The sequence below is a fragment of the Dermacentor silvarum genome, chromosome 11, assembly GCF_013339745.2.
Source record: "Dermacentor silvarum isolate Dsil-2018 chromosome 11, BIME_Dsil_1.4, whole genome shotgun sequence".
In the NCBI taxonomy this organism is placed as follows: Eukaryota; Metazoa; Arthropoda; class Arachnida; order Ixodida; family Ixodidae; genus Dermacentor; species Dermacentor silvarum.
The window spans coordinates 70117063-70135396 of record NC_051164.1 but is presented as its reverse complement, the minus strand read 5'-3'; the positions used below and the strand labels follow the sequence as shown (position 1 = coordinate 70135396).

The window sequence follows — 18334 nt, the reverse complement described above, 5'->3', positions numbered from 1 at the left end:
TAGAATGAATTTAATTTAGAAAGGTAAGGGGAGATAGAATTCACACGCATAGACTGTTGACTATTAAGTCGGTATTATACAGGTTAGCTATGCAGGCGCCTAAATTAAAACTGCAAGTATGTGCAGAACAAAATGACATATTGGGAGAACTTCAGAATGGCTTCAGAATTGGTAGGCGTCTGGCCAGTAACTTATTTGTTCTCACTCTGTGTGTATAGAAATTTCCAGAGAAGAAATGAGACCATTACATGTGGCTTTTTAGACATTACCGGAGTGCATGACAACGTAGACCGCAACATTTTGTGGAATATTTTGAAAGGGGAAGGTATAGGCAACGACTGTATACACCTTTTGAGGGAGACTTACCTAGAAAATACCAATGGGAAGAGATGAGCAGCGAGCATAAAGTTGATATCAACAAACCACCCGGACAGGGGTGGCCTTTATCCCCCTGCTGTTTATGATACATGGCAAGGATGGAAAGCATGCTAGAAGGAATCAATATCGGGTTTAACCTTTCACACAAGCAAGTCGGTTCAATAGTTGAGCTAGCAATTTCAGTTTTTTTAATGCGAAGCATTTTCTTGCGAGCATTTGCAAATTCGATAGTTATCTATCTATCTATCTATCTATCTATCTATCTATCTATCTATCTATCTATCTATCTATCTATCCGCCTACGTCTTGCTGCTCTCATTGTCGTTTCGTCAACTTGGTAGGTACCAAAATTGGCATAGTATGACAAGGGTGTAAATGATAGGTGATGACATGCGTATCATGTAGGTCATGAAACAGCCGCCTACGTCTTGGTGCTCTCATGGTAGTTTCGTTAACTTGGTAGGCTCCCCGCACAAGTTATCTGTTCGCATAACATCGATTCCCACAGGGCGTGGAATCTGCCGGCTTACTTTTTTTTATGGGGGCGACATTGTGTTGCCTCCTAACAAGCAAAGTGATATGCAACGTCTGGCTGGTATCTGAGGAGAAAATTGTGAGAATGTAGGATTAAAATTTAGCGTTACAAAGTCTGGTTCTATTATTCAATGAAAACAGTAAAGGGCCAGTGTTAACACAGGGCGGGGAAATACCTCGGGTAAATTAATACAAATACCTTAGTGTATGGATAAATGAAGACGATAGATATCTGGAGACACAGAAAAAAACAATTATAGCAAAATAGAAGAAAAATGCGGCCATAATGAAACACATAGCGCTATGGGGTACAATAGGTGTGAGGTGCTCCTGGTTATGTAGAAGGGTATAACGATTCCAGGGCTTACATTTCGAAATGCGGTTGTTTGCTTGAAGTCAGGGGTACTATCCGGACTCGATGGCAACGAATGGTCAGCGGGATGCCTCGCATTGGGCGCTCACTGGAAGACTACGAATGAAGCTGCGCAGGGTGATATGGGCTGGACAAATTTAGAAAGGAGGGAAGCTCAGAGTAAAATTGATAATGCACAACTGCTAAGAAATATGGAAGAAAGTAGATAGTGCGCGAAAGAGTTCAGATATTCATACAGGAAGAACATTGATTCACAGTGGAGGAAAAGACCTAGGAAGCTTACCAGCAAGTATACGACCGGTTTACGGTCCGCAGCATGGCAACAAAGAACGTCAAACGCAAAGTGAGAGATGGTGAGACAATGCCATGTGTGGCGCCAGTGGGAAAAGAAACCCGCTGTGACTAATTCCCTCAAAGTAAAAAAAAAATGAAATCAGGAAATAAACAACTTATGATAACTAAAAGGAAAGTTCCTTACTTTTCGAAGCGAGGTCACGTTGCCTTAGAACGCGTAGTTGAAAAGCGAGATTCACCAAGGATGAAGACGCATGTGCTTGCTGCGGTAAAGCTAGGAAAACGATGGAACATGTTTATTGGAATGTGAAGAAATCTACCCAGCTGCCAATTTATGTACCTCAGGCCTCCTTGAAGCCTTTGGGTTCAGGGATAGCAGGGCGAAAGTAAACATGTCCGAAAAAGAAATGAGTGGGAGATGATTGGAGGGTTGCCGGCAGAAAAGTAGGAAGACCAAAAACAACGGAGTCGTACGAAAACAGAGTTCCCAGTAATGTTTCAAAAAGTTTGATCGTGGGAATTCTTTGTATCTGTGTGTTTTCTCAAAAATATAGGTCGGACGTTAGGCACAATAATAACAAGAGCACGGTGGTGAAACCAACCACCCCGTTTCAAAGGGGACGCTCACAGAATCCTTCCATCCATCCATGTCGCCAAGCGCTGGAAGGCATTGGCCAGCCCTTGGCTGCTATAGCGGTGGAAGGTATAAGTCATGGTGGCAAGGGCCCGGAACCCGGCGGCCCATCTTCAGCGCCTTACCTGGTGGCCAACCTTCTCCCTGAATGGATTTCTGGAATTCCACCCCGTTCTTCAACGTGCATCATTCGTTTCTTCTCACTGGGCCTCGTGTGATCCCCAAGATTAGTTCTTTCGAACTTCGTGTATTTCTCTAATTCGTTGTTGGTGCTTCGTGAGCTTTTTTGATTGGCTCCTTATGCTTTTACTATTTTCTTCCGGCGCGTGTCCTTGTTATTGATGCTTTGCTGTCGTCGTCTATTCGCAAAAACCGCCCTTGCGTCAGCGCGCGCACCCTTCGTTGTCTGCGTCATTTTCTTTCCAAACAAATACATTCAGCCTCGCGCACTTCATTCATAAGAGAAACACAGCAGCGGCGGTAAATCATCATCTACAAGTGCCATATGCATAAATAGCTGTTAAAAGGTTACTTAGAGAAAATTGTATCAATTATTTTTCGCGAATATACATTTTTTATTCAGGCTTTTTTTATTTCATATGCAACATGTGTGCATGAAAATACATTTTCATATGTTTTTAATATAATTACAGTTAAAGAGCATGACTTTAGGAATTGGATTCCCGGATAATATTTTAAATACCACATATCTTAACGGCTTGTACGAACACGTAAGTACATTTCCCCTTTCACATGCACAGCAAAATGCTTAGGTGAAATATATAGGGCTTGACTGCCCTGATACCTGTGCGAGCGCGTCACACACGGCCTCAACTGTGGAGGTTCTACCGAAGCCCTGGGTTATGTTGGCTGTCGCTTCTACAGCTATACACAAGCTATATGCCTGTACACAACAACATGAACGGAGATTCACCCACCTTCTTACCTCAGTCAGTCGAGCACCGCACTCTATGGAAAATTTGGCGTTGTGACTCGCACTGGCGTAAGTCATATTTTATGTCAATTTCTTTTCCCTTTCGATATTATTTTATACCTCATTAGAAGCCAATTTATTTAACTCAATATTATTTAGCTGAATTATTTACGAACCTTTATTTATTATTAAAAATTGGAACGTGTACCTTATATAAATTAACAAATGGATTTAAGTGCAAACATTTTCATATTTCATCCGACTTGTCCCAGTATGTCGTCAATGCCACACCCGCTTTCTCTTCCTAGATACAGCGCACGTTTGGGTATACATCCATCCTTATTCCTGCTATGAGCGTAGCGTTTCAAGACATGCTATGAAAACACTCAAATGAGTCTAGTTGCTGGTGTTCGCCGCCACTTGTGAGCCCTTCTGCGGAACCCCACATTGTGTTCTCAGCCCGCCGTGATGGCTTAGCTGCTATGGCGTTTCGCTAATAAGTGCGAGGTAGCGGGTTTGATTCCCGGCCACGGCGGCCACATTTTCAATGCGGGGCATTTTTAATAAGGCGAAACCGTTCGTGTACCACGGATTCGGTGCACGTAGAAAAAAAAAAACTACTTGGCAACATTAATGAATAGTCCCCCACTACCGCGTGCCTCATTATCTGATCTGATTTTGGCACATAATACGCCAGAATTTTAAACGAATTATAAAATGTGCGGTTTAAGAAAGAGCTAACCTGCTTATTTATATTAAGCCAGTACTTGCAAAGACCACCTACTAGACGCCAAAGTGGAATGTATGAAAATATGAAGGATGTCATTTGTGTAAATGATATGACTAAAGATTGCGTGGCGATTTAGCAGTAAATGCGAGAGAGAAATGCGTTAGCGTTCTTTATGAGGCCCTGTATCCATCTGTTAAGCCGCGTTCATCATATTGCAAAGTGTTGTTCAGGAGCTCACTCGACACACGTCTGCCTCTATGAGGATCGAAGTGCAATCGACGGTGGTCAGGAGCAGAGCATAGTCAGTTCCAACAACATACGATTGTCATGAGTAAGACGCCGGAGGCGAAATAAAAGAAGACGAGGACGATGTGATCGGAGCGTTCCGAACGGCGCGAGCGCGCGAGGCGCGTGAGCCGAGCCGTAATCGAGGGATGAACGGCGCTGTCTGAGGATTATCGACGTGGTTCCGGGCCAGGAAGGTCGCATCGCCAGCACCGCACTGGCGACGGGAGACTTGGGGGTCTGGCCGAGTCCGTGACGTTGGCCGTCCACGGTGTGGCCGTCGACCTCGGCAAGTTCGGGCGAGGCTCCTGGACGAGCTGCAGCTTCTCACGGCAGGACCAGGCACCCCAGAGAGGCTCCCCCTTCTGCGGCAGACCGGCACGATTGATCCTCCTCGGGACGCCACGTCAGCACTCTTGAAGGAGTTGGAACGCGTCCCGACGCTAGGCCTAGGCAGGTAGGCCTAGGCTACGGCGACCGCCGTTGCGGACGAGCCGACGAGCTCATCACCGACCAAGTACCAGCGAGCTCCCTACTGGTAAAGAGACGACGCGCCGACAACAAGGCAAAAGCGACTATAGCATCAACGAGTACACCTACTGCTGGAGAAAAGGGACCGACGAGCCTCGGACTCGGACAAACGTGCAACGACGAACGCAGCAAGGTGACTCTTTGTTTGTAGCGTCTCAGAGATAAGACAGGGTTGCCTGACTTTGAAGAGTTAGCCGCCACGGACGCGCATAGGCGCCAAGTAGAATGTTTTGTACATTAGGTTTTGTACTTTAGTTTGTATTTTTATTAGTATTTCTTCCCGTAGTGTGCTTGATTTTTAGTTTTGGTTTTGAGTGTGCGTGTTATTAAAAAATCTGTTTGCTGTGTCGCCATCCGTCTTCCTTCTCCATCTCGTCTAACACCCGCACGCCTCCGAGATTGGTGACGCAAAAAACATCACAACGATCACATTTCCTCGAACTCCAAGCGAAGTACTGCTGTGCCGAGTTTTATACAGATGCTACCAAATCATCTGCTGGTGTCGCGTATGCTGCTCCTGGGCCATTTTTTTCCACCTCCGGTGCTCTAAATCCCAACACAAGTATTTTCACGGCTGAAGCGTACGCGATACTCTCAGCTGTAAAGCACATCAGACAAAGAAATCTCAATAAAGCCATCATCTTCACAGATAAATTAAGCGTAGTAAGAGCCTTAATGAATTTTAAGAAAACATAAGAACCCAGTTTTTAATGAACTATACACACAACTATGCTTACCCTTAATGTACAACCAAAATATCCTCCTATGTTGGGTACCTGGCCATAGGGGCATAAGAGGTATGTAGCTGCTGACGAAAATGCAACGTCAGTCGCTTTTAATGAAACGGATATTAATAAACCCATACCCGCAATAGAACTTAAGCCGTTCTTACGCCATAAACTGAGGAAGTACTGGCAGGACCAATGGGATAATGCAGTAGTGAATAAGCTACACGTCATCAACCCAAAATTAGGGAACTGGATATATGAAAGAACTGCAAGACACAAGGAAGTGCTTCTTTGTAGATTAAGAATAGGACATACTTACGTCACTCACTCCTACATTTTGATGGGAAGTAAACCTCCGACATATGCCAAATGTGGCAACAGTGCGCTGAAATAGAGGCAGAAAGGAAAAAGTACTTCCCCTCCGCTTATCTCGAACACATACTGTTACACCCAGCATTCTTTCTGAGCAATGAACCCCTTTCTATTTTTCAAACAGTTTTAAACTTTTTAACTGAAACTGACACCTTAAATGTAATTCGGCCAGGCTACTTGAAGCCCGGCCTCCACCTGGAGGTCTGGCTATTGAAACTGAAACTGGAAAATGAAACTATTTTCCAGAGCACGTGCCTTCAAGGCCTTTGCTGAGGCACTAGTGCTAGTCACTACATATTTTACTGATCATCCCTATCTCGCGAAACATCTATTGTCATCGCAGACACGATCAATCACGGTCATCTTTTACTATGTATATACTTGTATTTTACGCACTTTAGAGCGAATAAATTTGAGGCCCTTTTACAGCCACATTGCACCACATGTATATCTTAAACTTTTCAGCGAATATTTTTAGGCCTCTATACAGCAGTGTCTCATATACTCCGCGCAATTAAACACTCATATGTCATTGAGAAGTACGGATCATCGACGTGGCGCACTTTATAGCTACATCTGGCCCTTGTGCCAATAAACCCTACACATCAATCAATCAATCAGTTGCAACACACACACATATATGTGTGTGCGTGTGTGTGTGTCTCAACTGACTGTGCTCTGCTCCGGACCACCGTCAGTTGCACTTTAATAATTTGCTTATTACTGCGATTGCAATGATCTGGAGACTCTAGGCGAAATTCCGCCGTCGTCGTCAGCGTCTCCGCCATCGTCACCGTCGCCGTGAGGTTACGTATTAATTCCACGGGCGATAAAATCGTCGCCGCGTGCCATGCGCTGTATGTGCGAGTAAAAGCATGCGACGGTGAATCGGCAATCGCGGCTCACCGGCGGGAAGCGGGAGGGAAGCACAGTCTGCCAGTCGCGCACAACGCACCGGAGGAAGGGCACGGAGGTGGAGGGGCCGCGCCTTGCGGCGGCTGCGCGCTCCCGCCGGGCCGGAAAACTTCGGAGGGGGGGGGGGGGGGGGGGGGGGGGAGCTCTGCGCGCGGCTGTATGTTGAAATCCAGGTGCGGCGGGGCAGAATTTGCCCGCCCTATGTTTTCGCGGCTAAGATAGCGTTGATGCGAGCGCCGGCACAAGGATCAATTCCCTCGCGGCTGCTGCTACGCTGCCTCACTCCAGCGTTTTGTCAGCCAGTTTCCGCAGTCATCCAGTGAGATGCGTTCATGTTTGGTTTTGCGCGCGTCACACCATGCTTGTTAATTTACTTAGTAGGCCTATACCTACAAGTTTATACGGCTGATAAAACTAGTATCCTTAATTTGTATAGCTGCCTACTAATTTTCCGTCGCAATCGATGCTTCGTCTTTCGTGCAAAACTGCGACTTGTTCATTTTAGGTTGAACCGCAAACATTTATTACGAGTTCGGAATAAATTGGAACACGTGGATTCGTATTCTGCGGCCAGTTGTTTGTTCATGCACCTTCATTTCCATTTTATTTATCATGTCTTCAGTTTAAATAATATTTCAAATAAGTTTCCCGATGCTCTCGTTCGTGTCGTTGTTGGTTTCATTGACTAATAAAATTTGGGCCCGTCTGATTGCTTTCTCCTATATATATATATATATATATATATATATATATATATATATATATATATATATATTAAAGTATGGGGTTTGACGTGCCGAAACCACGACCTGATCATGAGGCACGCCGTAGTGGGGGACTCCGGTAATTTGGACACCTGGGGTTCTTTAACGTGCACCTAAATCTAAGTACACGGGTGTTTTCGCATTTCGCCCCCATAGAAATGCGGCCGCGGTGGCCGGCATTCGATCCCGCGCCCTCGTGCTCAGCAGCCCAACACCATAGCCATTGAGTAAACCCGGCGGGTTCTATATATCTACAGGGTGTCTCAGCTATCATACAGCACGATTTTAAAAAAGAGGAATGGCGTGACGCGAAGCAAAGCTAGTGCGTATTGTTTCTAGTACAGTGGAGTAGCCGCCATAAATTTTTTCGTTACTGAGATTTATTTAGGTAATTGTAAATAATTATCTAACTCGATAAGTACTGTCCTAATTATAAAAGTGTCAATGAGAAAGTTGTAGAGCAACGTGAAAAACTACCGATACAGCTTTCTGTTGCTGAATACGTGCTACATAAATGTGTTTTTCCGAGTGTGAAAGAAGCCCCCGAATACACGCAGAATTGCCGCACGACTGGCTGCTCGAGGCACTTTGCGTGCATTTGCGGGCTTCTTTTACGCTCGGAAAAACACTTTTACGTAGCACGTATTGAGTGACAGAAAGCTGTATCGGTAGTTTTTCATGTTGCTCTACAACTTTCTCATTGACATTACTTCTAGAGTGAGATATTTAATTACAATTACCTAATTAAATCTCAGTAACGAATAATTACTGGCGGTAACTCCACTGTACTGGAAACAATACACACTAGGTTTGCTTTCCGTAACGCCGTTCCTCTTTTTTTTAAATCGTGCGGCGTGATAGCTGGGACACCCTGTATATATATATATATATATATATATATATATATATATATATATATATAATATCATAAGAGGCCAACAAACAATGACACCACGGAGAACATGGGGGAAATTACTTGTACTTAATACTTGAATTAAATGAATGATGAATTAATGGCAATGAAAAAGGATGCGAAAACAAGTGTCCGCAGATGGGGAACGATCCCACGTCTTCGCATTACGCGTGCGATGCTCTTACCATTGAGCTACCGCGGAGCCGTTTTCCCATCGGCCAACCTACCCTTAACAGTTGCGTGAACAAGGCCTGAGATATCAAAAGTGGAGTGGCAGAGACTGTTTCATTAGTAACCTTCTCGTTTGAAGCTGCCCGATGAACTCCCATTGCCATGCGAAGTCCCTTTCTATATACGCCCACCAAGCGCTCGAATTGGCTCGGCGATACTGATATGAACGGCAGCTGATAGAAAACGCGGCTTTTTATGAGTCCATCATTCAGTCTGAGCACGCACATTGAATTGTTTCCCCAACGTACGCCTACTAAGCGACGAAGTGCGTTGACTCTTTGCGCTGATGCAGCCAAAACACTTTCAACCACGCGTCGCAATAGTTGCTTGCTGTCTATCGTGACGCCCAGGAAACGAACACGAGTTGCATGAAGAATTGGATGGCCTCTGATATGCAGCGTCAGACGTGTTGACTTCCGCCTCACTTCAGTAATTTTCATTCCCCTGTGCATACTGCAATTCCTTGCTTATTTTAGTTGGACTTCACCTTTAAAATTACATTATGGGGTTTTACGTGCCAAAACCAGTTCTGATTATGAGGCACGCCGTAGTGGGGGACTCCGGAAATTTGGACCACCTGGGGTTCTTTAACGTGCACCTAAATCTAAGTACACGGGTGTTTTCGCATTTCGCCCCCATCGAAATGCGGCCGCCGTGGCCGCGGACTTCACCTTTCACTACTGCCATTTTTCTTATTTCTCGTTCAACTGTATTGTATACAGGAATTCACTAGTGCCATTTATCTTGTTTAATGCTGATCTAAGTGACATTTTATAACATATGCTGTTTATATTTTCAAAAGCCACTAGTACCTACTCTATTAGTCTTTAACAAATAAAAAAATAAATTTTATGCACCTGCAATTCTAACTTGGTTCCACCTCTCAAACAACAAAACAGGGTCCCAGAAAACTAGATAAGTGTGTTGCTACCGGTTTAAAGTGCCCGGCAAAATTTTCGCTTAATCGATTATTCGATGAAAAACCGCACATCGAAAGCGAATAATCGATTCAAGGCTAAATGATGAACGATTATTCGTTAATCAGATAAAAATTAATCGACCATCCCTAATTTTGCATTTTTTACGCTAATAATGCTAACCCACTAATACCAGATTCACCGCAATTGATGGTGTACGCAGGCGATACAAATCATTTTTTAGCTCACATGGCGGGGACAAATTACGACGCACTGTATATTGGTACCTCACGTCACTAACAGGGTGGCACAAACAGAATAAGTTACGGCTAAACGTGGATTTCTAGTCTATAAGGACATGGCGGGCAACATTGATTAGTTCTACAGCATTAATGAGAGGGGAGAAGTCTACGTAACAAAGTTGAATAGGAGGTATAGAATGAAGGTAGTACAAGCCTACGCCGCAACCTCCAGTCTCGATGATGAAGAAATAGAGCAGTTTTGAAAAAAATAGAGAAGATGTTGAATTAGCAATGAGAAAGGTGCAAACTCAGTATACTGTAGTCATGGGCGACTTCAATGCAAAAGTGGGGGGAAAGCAGGGTGGTAAGCAAGCAATTGGCAACTATGGCATCGATTCTAGGAACACTAGAGGAGATATGTTGGTAGAATTCGCGGAAAGGAATAATAGGCTCCGAATAATGAACACCTTCTACAGGCAGCGCAGCAACAGGAAGTGGACCTGGAAAAGCCCTAATGGAGAAACAAGGAATGAAATAGATTTCATACTCTGCAGGATGTAGTGCAGGATGTGCAGGATGTAGAAGTTTTAGGTAGGAAGGAAGGAGGAAGGAAGGAAAATAAGAGAGAATTAGTTGTAATGCAGTTACAACTAATTCTCTCTTGCATATTTCAAGAGTTTTTGTCTTGCGGAAATAGGTAAGATCATTCCAGTACTCACAAAAGGTTCATCTTCTTGCATCAACTATACACTTATCTCCATCACTAGTTCTTGTTCTAAGCTAATGGAGCACATTCCTTTCTCTCATGCCATAGCGTTCGCAAAAGCTAACGATTTTTTGCTTGATCTGAGTCTGGATTTTAATGCCGCAGCGTTAAAGGCCCCGTGTCGCAGAAAATCGGGCGTCGCAGAAAAGCGGGTGGTGGAGAAAATCATCCCCAACCACCCCGACCGAGCAGGCCCTCCACGCGGTGCAAGGTTTTGGTGAACAAAAATTGAATTTTCGAAGTGAAATCTGTTAGAAAAATGGTAAAGTACGACTTTACCATTCGGCGTCGGATTCGCCGGGGGATGGTTTACCAATCGGCGTCGGATTGTAATTTGAATGTGCGAGAAAACCTAATTCTGCTACGAGGAAACTCAAACACAAACCCTTTTTCCAGCATTTCTACCAGACCTACAGCCACGCGTTCGGATACTTGCGAAACTGATATCCAGATGGCGCTCGCATCTTAGGCAGGTCAAATTGGGACTTCGCCTGCTAATTCATTTCGGACACGCGCGCGCGTCGGGGCAATAGCAAACAAATAATAAAATAATAAAAAAGGTGCTAGGGCCTTCACATTTTAATATAAGACGACTTATATTGTCCCTGGAAAACGTCTTTTCAGCAATGCATTTCTATTTAAAAGTGAAGCCAATTTTAAGGGGATCAGTATTAACTTGGTCTTTGTAAGTTGGCTTTCCCAGGTTCAGTGTTGCAGTGAATGAAGCCTACTTGCCGTATGCGAACGATGCGATGCGAACGGATCCCGATAACGCTATCACGTTCTACTCTTAAAACGTGAAGCCTAAGCGTCCTCCAATTTTTAAAGATCGCTTGCCTGCGAAACGCAACTTGCATTTGTATTAATAACATCATCTCTAATATTCACCTTAAAATACTTATTGGCGGGTTCTTTTTTATATTCCGGGAAATATTTTGACAAAGTCCCCTGCGAGCAGGCTCCTATTAAATCTTTCAAGCTTAAATGTTAAACCACTAGTTGATAACTGGGTATGTCTCTTGTTAACAAATCGACTGCAACCTGCGCTCGTCAACAATCACTGCTCTTGCAACTCTCCTGTACTTTCCAATGCCCCACAGTGCAGTGGTCTCGGCCCACTTCTGTTCTAAATATACGAGGGGCGTTCATAAAGTTCGGATTATTGGCAAGAAAAAAGAGAGACAAAGAAACGAAATTTTATTTTATTCAATTCAGAAACTTGATGGGTATAAAGTTCTCATAAACTTTTGACGCGAAAGTGCACTGACATTTCTAAAGGCGCGCTTCCGGTTTTTAATTCTGGAACTTTACGGGTTTATTGTTCTTATAAACTTGGGCCAACATGCGGGCACTCCAATCCGCGTGTACAAGCCGTTCCAGAAATGGAAGCACGCGCTCGCAATCTTCCACACACACGAAAATATTAAATATCACCGTGAGTGTCAGCTGGCATCTGATAATTTTCTCCAAACATTTTCAGGAAACGTGCCCAATGTGATCGATCAGTTGGATCAGTGCAGGCAAAGTAAAATAAGAGAAAACAGAAGAAAGTTAACGGCCTATTAAATTTGAGACAGTTCTTTTTTGCGGGCGGTAAGGTCCGGCTCTCCGTGGCGATAGGGACACTGGTCCTATAGATTTAAGCAAAGGCCCCGCTGAAAATACTGGTATTTCCAGAGCGCTTCTTCGCATGCGAGCTAATTGTGGAGATACATATCCGAAGAACCAATTGGAAAGTTGCGCCAGTAATGTCTCGTATTTAAACCATATGTACAAAAACAAATTTTAGAAATTTGTGGGGAAATTATCAAAGAAAGCCTAGATGCATAAGTGAACGCTGCAGGCTGCTTCTCCGTACTTGCTGACGAAACGACGGATATTGCTGGAATCGAACAGCTTACTGTTCGTGCAAGGTACCTAAAAAAGGGTGCCAACGATATCGAAGTGTTTTTAGGTTTCAGCACAGGAATAGATGCCCTATGTCATTGAGACTGCAGGTTATATGTAAATGTGTACAAACTGCTGCATATTCTAGTCACCCTTCCAGTGCCACTGCCAGCGCAGAGAGATCTTCAAACATGAGATTACTAAAAAAAGTACTTGCGCTCTACAATGTCTGAGGAACACATGTTTATGCTGGAGCTTCTATACGCCCACAGAGACGTCGCCATCAACGTGTACGAAGTTATTGAACGCTTCGCTAAACTTCCCCGCCGAGTGAGGTTTATCGTTTAGATAGCAAAGCAGCAAAAATCAATGCAAGTAAAAATATCTGTTCCTTCACGTTTCTATATAAGCTTGTAATTATGAAAACGTATGACTGTTTATTAGCTTTTCAAACCACAGAAATTTTCACTGTTTATTGCAACAGTTAGCATCATGATCAAAATGCTCATGCGAATACAAAAATTACGGGGACATCAATAACCAATTTTGACCGACCTTGCTCATTGAAAGCCCGGCCCACGTGGCATTACCCAAAAACGCACTCGGATGTTGGGTAAATCAACTTGCCGCATCATCTGTGGCTTTCGTTTGTCCTTTTCTTTCCTTTTTAGCTACATGCTTTTACTTATTTTTTGAAACGAAACAATACGCTTCTTTAATTTTGGGTGCAGAAGAATTGTTGCCGCTGTGCAGGCAGTTGAAATACGCATTTTCGTATTGATTTATGCATTCTTTTTCTATTATTCTAGCCACATGGTGCTGTCGCGACCGCAGCATGGCCCAATGCATATCACGATTTCTGCGATCGTAGTTTTGTTCTTGCCTGGATCGCCTGTCTTTATACTCGTATGCGTGAAGTTTACTATCTCTGACTGCGCAACATGTTTATTTGTCTTGTTTGACGCATTATACAGGGTGTCCCAGCTATCACGCAGCACAATTTAAAAAAAGAGGAACGACGTTACGCGAAGCAAACCTAGTGTGTATTGTTTCCTGTACAGTGGAGTAGCCGCCATTAATTTTTTCGTTACTGAGATTTATTTAGGTAATTGTAATTAATTATCTAACTCGAGAAGTACTGCCGCTCGACGCACTTTGCGTGTATTGGCGGGCTTCTTTCACGCTCGGAAAAACACTTTTATGTAGCACGTATTGAGCAACAGAAAGCTGTATCGGGAGTTTTTCATGTTGCTCTACAACTTTCTCATTGACACTTCGATAATTAGGACAGTACTTCTCGAGTTAGATAATTATTTACAATTACATAATTAAATCTCAGTAACGATAGAATTGCTGGCGGCTACTCCACTGTACTGGAAACAATACACACTAGGTTTGCTTCGCGTAACGTCGTTCCTCTTTTTTTAAATCGTGCTGCGTGATAGCTGGGACACCCTGTATACAGTGACGTTTCCTTAGATACGTAGATTTGTTGCAGACTTATACGTATATTTAAATATCTTATTGCGAGGTTTTGTGTATACAAGCAGTGAACTTGGTTTCCAGGGACACTTTCTTGCCGTTTATCTTCGCATTTGTATATTCCATTCTATCTTCGCATTTCTAATGTATATTTTTCGGAACATCTGCTTTTTATATGTACTCACTGTCGCGACTATAATTGCGGTGCAATTACATATGCAACGGCCAGGTTTTTCCCTGGCCGTTGCATATGTACAAAAATGTAAACAACGTTGTTGAATGACAGAGATTCATCAAAATATTTGTCCTCAACTTGTTCATTTTATGGCCTTTACGTTTTTCATATCAGCTGCATGTACTCCTTTGCTGGTTTCGAACTGATATAGTTCAAAACCAGCACGTGATATTTTCTTTACATATTAAACAGCCAGAAAAAGCGCGGGAGCATTGATATCAGTTATTTCTGTCACTATTTTTGGGACATACGAATATATTGCTTTGTGAAAAAATACATATATGACTTGTTTTGACAGTGCGTAGCGTTCAACAATTCGTGTGCAGCATCTAATATACAATGGCATTGGCAATGGCAATGCAGGTATTATTCATGTATTTGATCCCTCGACTACTTCTATAAGGAGGAGGCCGCGCTGCAATTTGAACCCCCCCCCCCCCCCCCCCCCTCGAACAAAGTTTCAGGCTACGCCACTGGCGGCCACTACATTCTTCGTCGTCCAGGCTTGTTTGACCGCACTGAAATCGTCTGCGCATTTGACAACAGTGTCATATGCTGGGGCATTGTCACCGTACACTGCCACCAGCTCGCCGTTGATCGTCGTGGCATATTTATTGTCCCTTCAAATACAGAAAGCGGATCACTGCATGTGCTACGACTTTCCCGATGGGTGCTGCCATTTTTGTTTTGGGCCCCTAGCGGTGTTGCGCGGTATTATATAGAACATAAATTTTATATTACGCTAAAACTAGACAGACGCACACTCATTTTGATGCATATTGTGCACGCATTTTTCTAAATCTGTCGCACTCAATGCGAACTTTCTGAACGCCCCTCGTATATATGTCACCCGCCGGCCAGAATTTCCTCTAAGGTACACCTGCTCGATGATAATTGCGTTACTTATTCAACTTCTACGGCGTTGATGTTCTTCATCAGGACTTGGAACTAATAGAAGAATGGTGTAATACGCATTTAATGACTCTGAACATTAAGAAAATATGGCTGGTCACTTTCCATCGATGTCAGTGATACCCTACTGTCATGTATAATATTAGCAATACACTCATTTCCCAAGTTGAATGTTGAAATACTTAGGCATCACAATGACCCATCATCTTGCATGGTAAGAGCATATAAAGAAAATGGATAAAGAGGTCAACCGCGTTCCGGGTAAATCACGTCGTTCTTTGAAACTCGCTTCACCTTCTGTAAAACTGCTAGCATATTTAACTACGGTACAGACCAAACTACACTATGCATCTACAGTTTGGGACCCTCATCAACCTAACCTCGCTACCTCAATCTAGTGTATTCAAAACCGAGCAAACACATTTGGTTTTAATGATTGCTCCAACTACAGCAGAGTCTATCGGCTAAACCTTTGAGCTAATCTTCACCACCTCGAACTTAGACGCATAGTTGCAAGGCAATGCCTATATATATCACGAATTATGTCACTTAGCTAATGATCCACATTTATACTTGTCAGTACCTCGCCACTATTCGCACATCCACACGTACGCACCCACACGTACGTCAGCACATCTCCATTCGTTTTCTCTCCAACCTGCAAGGGACTGGATTGATGTGCCTTAAGAAGCCGTGCAACACCCTGGAACCACACACTTCAAGGCCGCTATTGTAGACGCATTTCTTCATTAAACCAGCCCACCAATTATAGATAACCACTGACAGGGTCCCCGCAGGGGCGTCTGCGTCAGCAGGCGTTTGGTGTGTTGCGACACCACGGACCCGAGCACACGAGGGTCGGACCCTCCCACGCTTAACCGTGCGTGGCTTAGCCGTGTCCGGGGAAAAGGGGATCCTGGGGGTTGAGCCGACGCTGAGTGTTTGGACCTTTAAGGCCCCTCAGCAGAGGCAACACACCCCTTTGGCCTCGGCTTCACGTAGACGGCACCCTCGGACTGACCCACCCGGGGGAAATCGGTAGTTGCCTTTTCCTATCCTCCTCTTCAATCTTCGTCTTTTTCTCTCACTTTTAATCTTTCCTGTCTCCTCCTCACTTCTGATTTTCTGATCTTCCAGGCAGCTAGGGTTAACCTTGTGTGAGATGGCCAACCTTGGTTATATCATATTTGGTTATAGTGGCTGTGTACAGCTGGCGTTGGCAGGTCTTGTTTATAACAACCCTGTCACGTCCCCTTGTTGGGCTCCGTGGTGGGCGGCTGGCACCGCTGCCGAAATCACGCTAATTTGTATGGCTTCCTCATACCCTAAACTCCCTGATCGCCCTCTCATAAAGAGAGGACGCACCGATGAATCGTTCAGCTTTTTCGCTAAGACCACCGAAATTTTCCCACGTTTCCACGTGATTCACAGTGAATCCCCCGGTAAAATCGTAAGAACAGTATCACCTTTTGTAGTTGCTAAATGCCTGACTGACTCTATTGGTCCTGGTTACAAAGTAACGAAAATGCCCAGTGGTGACATCCTCCTCGAAATCCGTGACAAAGCACAGCACGAAAATCTGGCAAAACTTGTCTCGTTTGGTGACACCCAAATTCTGTAAGCCCTCATCGTTCTATGAACAGTACACGAGGGGTAGTATCAGATCAAGACCTACTAGAATTGACTGAGGCAGAGCTCCTAGAGGGCTGGAAAGAGCAACACGTGACGAATGTGCAGCGAATCAAGATCCGGCGAGACGACAAGGAAATTCCTACAAGACACCTTATACTTACTTTTTGTACTAGCACGCTCCCCGAACAAATTGAAACAGGTTACATGAAAATAAATGTCAGACCTTACATTCCGAACCCTCGACGCTGCTTTAAGTGCCAAAGATTCGGTCACGGCTCTCAGAGCTGCCGGGGCCGTACTACCTGTGCAAAGTGCGCATCACACGACCACCCTGCGGACAACTGTAACGACCCACCCCACTGTGCAAACTGTGAGGGTGAACACCCGGCATATTCACGCTCCTGTCCCTCATGGAAAAAAGAAAAGAAGTTATAACACTTAAAGTAAAAGAAAACATTTCCTTTAAAGAAGCACGAAAGCGCCTCTCATTTGTGGGGCCTTCTTTCTCCGAAGTGGCACGGCAGGGGGCAGTGCCACAACGGTTCTCGGCGGCCGTTCGAACCACGCAAAGTGGCCCGGCGGTAGCGCCACCCGCCCCCACTGCGGGATCAGCTAGTGCTGTTCCGCCATCCAGCAAGAAGAGCCAGCAGTCCTCCGTGCCTGCGGGCTCTACGACACCTAGGGCCTCTGCTCGTGCAGAGAAGCCCGAAACACCCGTGAGCGTGCGCCGCGAGCGGGCATCCAGCGCCTCGGCGGAGGTGATGGATACGTCACAAATCCCACCGGCGTCTCAGACGCCGAATGATCGGCGCAGCTCTCAGGAGCGCGCCAAAAAAGACAAACCCCGCATCACGGGGCCCGGAAAGGGCCTTGTGGGCTAACACAGATTTCCCCTCTTAAACACACAGCACAACACACTCCCACTATGGATACACAAATACTATATTGGAATGTCAGGGGTCTTCTCCACAACCTCGATGACGTTAAGGAACTCCTACATAAACATAATCCAAAATTGCTGTGTGTTCAAGAGACACATCTGAAACATTCACACACAAACTTTCTTCGCCAGTACTCCATCTTTCGAAAAGACCCGTGACGAGGATAACGCCTCGTGTGGCGGTGTAGCAATCGCTGCAGACAAGTCTGTAGCTTGTCATCATGTAGCCTTGCAAACACCCCTTGAGGCAGTGTCAGTTAGGGTAGTTCTTTTCAATAAGCTGGTAACTGTTTGTTCTATATATATACCCCCAAGCTATCACCTCATCAAAACAGATTTTTATAACCTCATAGATCAACTGCCGGAACCCTACCTACTCGTGGGTAATTTTATGCTCACAACACCTTGTGGGGAGACTCCCGATGCGACGCGAGAGGTCGACTCATTGAAAATTTTCTTGTGACCTCTGGTACCTGTCTCTTTAATAAGAAGGAGCCCACCTATTACAACGCCCAACACAATTCGTATTCATCGATAGACCTTGCACTTGGATCCGCTTCCCTTCTACCTGACCTTGAATGGAACGTCATCAAAAATCCTTTTGGAAGTGACCACTTCCCTGTAACTTTAAACTTAATAACGCAGCATGACAACCCTCCCAGTATTCCTCGATGGAAATTAGCATCTGCTGACTGGGAGCATTTT

At 44.6% G+C, this 18334-nt stretch overlaps 1 protein-coding gene across 1 annotated transcript in view; it reads left to right on the top strand.

The window, feature by feature from the left end:
* LOC119432658 (neprilysin-like) overlaps positions 1 to 18334 on the top strand; it is a 59166-nt gene that overhangs the window by 22996 nt on the left and 17836 nt on the right. The window contains exon 4 of the mRNA XM_037699814.2: positions 2867 to 2944. Within this exon, the coding sequence (XP_037555742.2) occupies positions 2867 to 2944 (78 nt within the window). The remainder of the gene's footprint in view (positions 1 to 2866; positions 2945 to 18334) is intronic.